Here is an 8,053-nt window from a genome sequence, read left to right on the forward strand (position 1 = left end):
CCAGCAAAGACCAAAAATTTTATGAGCGTGGAATTATGCTACTACCAGAAAGATGGCAAAAGGTGTTGGACCAGAACGGTCAATATATAATTTAATAAAGTATTTGTTTATTATACGAAAACTGTCTTTCATTTCCACAAAAAAAAACGAAATGACTTTCCGAACAACCTTATATTCATTATATTAATAAGCGGCTAATTTTAAGGTGTGCTTATTAAATGTCGTGGGCATACGTAAACTGGTCCACATGCCGCATGCCTTAATATTAATGCAAAACGCCTCTATTGATCGAATTTTCGCTAGGCATTTCTAATAAACCTGTCAAATGGGAGATTACTATATCACTTGGATTTATAGAACAGTACAGCGGACCACGACTGCCGTTCACACGATAAATCGTTGTTAACTGGAAGTTCTTTGCTGACATAAGCCGCTGACAGTTCCATTAAATAGCCGCTTAGTAATGTGCATATTTAAAAGGATAAAACAATTTGTTTTGTTACCTCAAAAAGAGAAGTATTTTCTGCTAAGTTACTCTATTGAAAACGGTTAATTTCTCGTGCATAAAAAGGTGTTCATCTTTATTAATTATCCACTAGGTGCGTATTCTAAATTTTCGGTTTATACTCGTACCATAAACGTTTCAGTTACAACAGCCACCCAGGAATGGACGGAAATTTAATCTACCGTTGGAATTTACTTGCGTTTGAAATTCTACAAAGAGAAGGATTATAAGATGATCGTTTGAGATTATTCTGTCTACAGATGAGATGTAGAAACAGCAGTTCGTGGACCGTATGATGCCCCACGTTGATTTATTAGTAGTTCTCCTTCCTATGTTGTATGACATTTTAATATTAGTAAGACCACGAGGAAGTTGGCGCACAAGTACGAATTTTCATAAATTTTCTGTTGTCAAACGGTTGGTATATCCTACCGGGCAAGGTTCTCAACAACTGGGACTTCTACAGAGTATTCTAAAGAGAGATCTAGACCTGTTCTCCTATTAGATTAATCGGTTAATCTAAAAGCTTGAACCTAAACACTTTGAGTAATTTTATCATAAAAATATTAAAAAATTATAATTTATTTTTTCATGCGACAAATACACTTTATTCTTGATTAGAAATTGTGAATTAGTTTTCTTCTGAATTCAAGCTCAAAACTTTTACAATGCCCGCGTTACGCTCAAATGGGAAGGACGTAGGGGTCAGACTCAAATTGGATTGGATGAGTCGACTAAATATTTGTACAAATTTACCTATACCAAGTCGTATTTTTTAAAAGATGATGCCACACTTTGCTGATTACATGCAATACAATAACCCTATATCCTCCGTAATCCTCAGATAACACGGTACCCAGCAAAACCAGTATGGTTAATCATTCATGTCTTCGTTCTGGCGAGCATTCCATTAAAATTCACCCTCACTAACGTTCCAAACTACATTAAGTCTGCTTCAAAAAGTCGTTTAAACACTAAACCAATGAAATTTTAATTCTTAATAGGCGGGTTTTCAACGAAAGGGTTGAGTTGAAACTGCTTAAATAAGCCTACAATATTAAAAGTCTGCAAGGTGATAAAAATCATGCATAANAAGCGAATCTATCTGTAACGACCAACAGAAATATTAAAATTAAACTGAAACAGGTTCAACACCTCAAAATAAAAACCAAAATTAGGAATTTGATTTAGTTGATTTAAAACAAAATATATCTACAAGTCGTTTGACAGTGACGCTTGACCCAACTACTCCTTTTTTAAAACCATATTTGAAAAATTGTCAATATTTATGTAAGACGTAGGTATAACATGAACACATTAAAATAACTCTTCACTTTAAACACTTTGTATAACATTAGCAAAGAAAATAATAAAAACTCACCAATATAGACAATACAGCAACGTCCTATTTTGCATGAGCACCACAGGATTGTAACATTCTCCAGGACCTTCAACAAAAGTTCGATTTGAGTAATGTTATGCGAACATCATATTTTACAAGATGTAATTGCACAATTTTCCGTATTTAGTTTATCACAAATATTTAAAGCCGTAAAACAAAGAACTAATTAGCACCATAATGCCACTAATTAAGACTTCCACACCTCTCGGCTGTTTTGAACGACTGAACACGTAAACTAAATCGGTTAAACTCGGCTAGCCTAGCAAAACGATATTTATTGACGATGAAATAAGAGACAAAAGGTCACAGTTAAGTACCTATCGCTTTTTTTATCAGCCGAATTTTTATTTTCGATAAAATACAATTACGTCAAACTAAGAGAAAGGACAAAAGAAGGACTTTAAATATAAATTAGAAATAAACAATTTTATTCAGAGATTGAAGCATTCAATAGGAGTAGCAAAAATCATTAATCGAAAAACTGAATTATCGAAAGATGCAGAAACTAAGTGTGTACAAATAGTAAAAAAACGTTCACATGAACTATCGGATTTTTCATACAAACAACACCCTTTTAGCTTAGAAAAATTACCATGTATGTACAGTGGTTGTTACCTACCGAGATTGGCCAACAATTACAACGACACAAAAGTAGTAATTAATGAATTATACTCCCAACCACAAACTAACTGCGGTTTAGTCATACACACAGGAATAAGAACTTTTACATATATATACGTAATGGGAAATAATAAAAGAATGTGGCAATGCAAACATCAGCAAACTAAATCACAAGAGAAACTGTTTTATCGTAATTTGGAAATGGGAAGCATCAACAGCATTAAGTTTGTCTTTAGATTTAATCAAATCAAGCGACGCTATTGTGACAACATCATCGTACTTTCACTGAAATGAGACGATAAAGATAAGAACAGTAATTTCGTTGGCTAATATTAATTTGTGTATATAATATATATGTATACACACTTGTCATCGCAGCGTCTCTTATGAGCGACGACAAAATTCTTAGTTAGCTAAAGTCCAAAGTTCTCGGCTAAAACAATTGTTGGAACAAACAGCAGTAGTAGTAGTAGGTACAGTAGTAAGTGTGTGGCAGAGACCGCTGCTGTATCACGGCTTGCTTGCTCCAAATACACCAGAAGGGCATTGTTTTAATGTGCCCAGTGTACAGTGACTGCTGCACGAGACAGGCGGGATAATTTTCCGCAAAATGTTAGAGTGAGGAAATGTTTACTCTGAAAACATATAATGGAGCGGTAAGAGTGCGCAATCATCCCGCCGTTAGTCGGTTGCTTTCGCGCAAAATTAATTTTCACTTAATTAAATACCTAAAATACCGTAGTCTTTCATAAATACACGCACGCATATAAATGTACTTTAATCTAGATACACACACAGTTTAGAGTACAGTTTATGTATACACAACCTTTAACAATGCACCCTCGTTAGTTTCGGTTTTGGATGGACGCTAAACAGATTTGATGACACGACATGACGCTGACGACCATTACAGAAACATATTGATGGCAAACATTGCTCTAATTCGAAATTATCCTATATGCTCATGCTTATTATTTACTGTTTCAAAACTAACAAACTTGGTACTCGGATTACAGATCTCATATCCATTTAACAAAACAAAGTTTAAAATTTCATAAAAATACATTTTTTTCAGTTCAAACATTGCTAAGTGCTTAATTGAAGTAGTTATTTAACTATTTGCTGTCTAATTAACACTTCTACTATTAATTAATTAGTATTTCACCACTATATCACTATATAGTATAAAACAAAGTCGCTTCCCGCTGTCTGTCCCTATGTATGCTTAGTTCTTTAAAACTACGCAACGGATTTTAATGCGTTTTTCTTTTAATAGATAGAGTGATTCAAAAGGAAGGTTTATATGTATAATGCATGCATAATATAGTAGAGAAACTCTGATAATTTTAGAGGTTTCTAATGTGATGTCGTAAATAAACACATTTTTTGCGCTTACATTGCAAGCGCTGACTAAACCCTACGAGATAGATCAAATTAATATACTACAGTATTGTACATCTTAAAACGGTCTACAAAAAAGTTCGGGATGGTATATGTCTATCTCTTAGAAATAACCCACAATAACCATTTTTTATCCTTTACTTTTTATGAGAAATAATGGCTTATTTACGAAGTGATGTGATTGTGCATTTATTATAGATCAATATGGCTCTTTACAGAATGTAATTTAAATGAATATTTTCGAAAATAGTACAGATTTAAAATGCAGGGACATGTGGTTGCGGCGGTACCGACCTGGGGGCCAGTTTGTATTATCTAATGACAAAAAAGCTGTAAATGTTGTATATAAAGACATTGAATAGTATATTAAGTATAAGCATTGCACCCTTGCGAAGCTGGGGCGGGTGGCTAGTGAACAATGTGTCACTTCATCGCTCTATTCTTCTTTAGTTCGATCGCCTCGAGCTTGTTTTCGTACTACTCCACTCGATCTCGCGACGACTATTTATAAAGACTGGTCGTGTTCTAGAATGATCCAGTATATGTCTTCTAGAAACCTGATCTTCTTTGCCACTATGTACGTTGGATTGCCTACATATATATGACAATATTTATTTGGAACATTATAAAATATTCTTGAATCTCATTTTTTTGAAACGCTTGTCTATCATCAAAACGAAAAAAAAAAAAACGAAAACTGGGGATATGTGAGATGATCTCCTTAGGTTTAACAATACGTTTAATATAATCCGTATCAGAAAATGAAATATGAATTCGCATTTTCGCTTTTGCGAAGATATATTACATTTTGACCACACCGTCGTGTATAATGTAGGTATATATTATGAAAATCAGGAGCGGTAGTAAATTTCTGTCATCAAATTGTGACCGTACTGTCGCAGGTACTTTATGACACCCTAAAATTTCACGTTAAAGATCAGCTGCCTATTACAGAGCACACTGCTGTACATAAAAACCCAATAACATTACTATGTATTACAAAGGGCCACCTTCTCGAAGGCCGTTAACTCTACAAAACATTGAAAGACGAGCAATTTTCCCATTTCAACCCTACTAACATAACATAACTTTGGGTGAAACTCGAGTTGTAAAAAAGTACACTTAACCCGTTCCTCCTGTCAGTCGTTCATATTATTATCTTTGCTCCTTGGCCATGCTAAAGTTCCTGTTTCATGTCTTGGCATTTTCATTAACGCTTAATAGTTTTCCTCGAGCCTACGCCTACTTTGCTATTCAGTCATTTCAAGGAAAGTTTAGGCTCGCTTCTCGACATGAACAAGGGTAACAACTGCTTGGATTTTCGGGGCTGTTTTGCAAACCAAACTGTATATTTTAATTAGAATTCAGAAGATGTGGTCAAACGAGAAAGTTTTGATGGTTTATTCGTCTTCATTTCAACACATATTTTTTACTTCATTTATAATATTTAAAGGAGTTGGTGACACAGGGATTGTTATATTTCAAATGAGGAAGGTAAATTTTATTTATAAAGTAGAGGGACATCAAAAAAGTTTTCTAAATAATAAATAAGGATATTATTAACACTTTATCAGGGCAGCTAGAAAATACTGGCATCTCTATTTATGGGTCTATTGCAATGCGTTTACGAGGTTGCTCACAGATGTGCATAATTCATATGCATATCTGTTTGCCCTAAAATTGTTTGGAATTCGTTGGGTAATGTTTTTCAGTAGTGGTGTTTGTTTTAATTACATGAAAGAATGCAAGAGTTGGAAAAACTTGATGTTTTACATCATAGCGAGTCATTAATTAACCCCATTCTGTGCTGCATTTATATATATATGCTCCATTTCATCCCTTGGTTTGGATGATATTAAGTAAAGTAATGAAAAACCAACCAACCCTTCCAACTCTTAATTGCCTTGAACTGTACTTAATATTTATATATATTATACATATTTACCTATTAATTAATGNTTGAACCTAAACACTTTGAGTAATTTTATCATAAAAATATTAAAAAAATAGCCAGATTTTAGTTAATTAATCAGGAGTTATAAACCTAATTTCGACCTCAATACCTTTGTTGATCCACGACAGACAGAGTACTGCGTCCTCATCAAGTTACAGTTCAGTCTGGAATTTGGACAAGAAGAGTAACTGAACTTAACACCTTTGATGACGCTACAGTTTCTGCTAATGTAACTGTCACTGGAGTTAGTTTAATAAATAAATTGATATTTCTTTTTCAAACCTCGACAACTCTAGCTTTACGAGGGGCGCTATCAAAAAATTGCCTAAGGGCGTCAGGAGGGCTAAGGCCGGCGCTGCTCCAAGATCAACGAATCTGACAGATCTTGCCTTTTTCGGTGGAGCTATCTAGCAGGACATGTTTATGCTAATAGGCCGACGAATCATGAATACTTAAAACGGAATATACGAGACACTGTTTAAGGGGATACTGCGAAAAATGTAACGAAAAACACTGTGGAAAGAGCTTGGATTTGTTAATCCAGCGAGAGGGTATTTGGCAGATGCTATGCTCCATACGTAATTGATTAGTCCAAATCAAGTACCTGTATTTATATCAAAATAAAAAATGTGTTATTCATGTTGTGATATATGAATCTGTCTCTGTTTCACTACCCTGTGGTAGGTATTTACCCTGTATTGTGTGTTTATATTAAGCAAGCATGTCCATTTTAATAATTTTCCGGTAGATGTTAGTACCAAACATGATGGTAAACAAAATCTACGGTATTTAATTATGCTTTTACATAACTGAATCAGCTTGTTTATAATGGCATAATTACCTACTACGGTTCTCGTTACAAAGCGAAATGATAAAAGAACGCATCGTACCAAGCACACACCGATGCGATATTGATTTTATCTTTTAAACAATGCACGCTATTCGGATGTTTACAGGTGATGACTCTTAAATATGTCACGCATTTGGAAATTGCATTTTTTTTTCAGTTAACAAATTTTTTTTCATTGTCAGTAAATGAGTACCTGCTATTGACAGTTATTGTATGTATACCAAACATGTGCTGCTGTCCGAAATATTTACCCATCCCTTCAATTGTACTAATTCTGGCTATGCTTTTGGGACGATTTTACTGGATTTCAACGGCTATGGAAGGATTTGTAAGTAAAAAAATACCAATATGGAAAAGTGTAAATTTAGAAGCGGTTTATGTTTTCTATTTCTAATAATCTTACTAATTCAGTTGTTGAAAATTTTATAAATTATCGTAAAATTTTCGGACGTTTTTTGAAACGTTTATCCAATTTTTGCCGTATTTGTTAGTAAGTTCGAGCAACGTTAGATCTAGTGTTATCCATAAGCTGTTGCTTTCACCCGCTTGGAATTACATTGTATCATAAACTCTCATTTTATACCTTCAAAGTTTGTACTTTGAAAATTCATTTTATAGTGAATAATGCAGTTGTATAAGGACCCTTTCTGCAAAATTTCAAGCTTCCTAAGTAACGGATTTGAGCTTTGGCTTGACCGATACATTAAACTTTATACTACCGTTTCACCCCTTTACGAGTTTGATTTGAAAAAGTCGATTCTTAGTAGGTAAGGGAATGTACATGCACAATTTCAAGTCTAGACCCAGGGCTTTAGCATTACGATTTACGCAAACATTTTTAGTATCACTGAGGACATTATAAAAGTTTGATAAAAATTGTTTAATTAGTTAATTACCAATTAGATAACAGGAAAACGATAGTGAATAAGAAAGAGTCTTAGCCTATAATTCTTCTATACAAATTAAGGATGTTTGGGAGATATGTTAGAATGTTACGAGACAAATAAAAATTTGGAAGAACGTTCCCTATTCAATTCTAAAACTCCTGTAAAAATTACAAATCGATTCACTAAACCGTTAAAAAGTTACTGAAATTTTAAAAAATTGTAATTTTAACGTCATTTTATGGAGATTCGTTAACCGAACAGATTAAATTTATTTTTATTAACAGAAAAAAATCTACCAGAAATTTCAAACTTTTATAATAAGTAACTTGAACTCTGGAGAATCACTTTAGCGTAAGGTTATTCAAATTCACTAAATGGTTATCGAGGAAAAAATGAAAAATTAGCTGAAAATCTCGTTTTTACTTGATAATAT

At 33.6% G+C, this 8,053-nt stretch overlaps 2 protein-coding genes across 3 annotated transcripts in view; both read left to right on the plus strand.

The window, feature by feature from the left end:
* LOC108740780 overlaps positions 1 to 8,053 on the plus strand; it is a 225,751-nt gene that overhangs the window by 48,346 nt on the left and 169,352 nt on the right. The window lies entirely within an intron of this gene.
* The window catches only part of LOC108732920, a 15,283-nt gene continuing 10,245 nt past the window's right edge, over positions 3,016 to 8,053 (plus strand). The window contains exon 1 of one of the 2 annotated variants that reach the window (XM_018463920.1): positions 3,016 to 3,184. In XM_018463920.1, the coding sequence (XP_018319422.1) occupies positions 3,155 to 3,184 (30 nt within the window). In that variant the 5' untranslated portion in view covers positions 3,016 to 3,154. Of the gene's footprint in view, positions 3,185 to 6,866; positions 7,062 to 8,053 lie in introns of those variants that run through there. The other variant, XM_018463919.1, reaches the window with a different exon arrangement.

This window comes from Agrilus planipennis, unplaced genomic scaffold, assembly GCF_000699045.2.
Source record: "Agrilus planipennis isolate EAB-ADULT unplaced genomic scaffold, Apla_2.0 scaffold22, whole genome shotgun sequence".
NCBI classification, from domain to species: Eukaryota; Metazoa; Arthropoda; class Insecta; order Coleoptera; family Buprestidae; genus Agrilus; species Agrilus planipennis.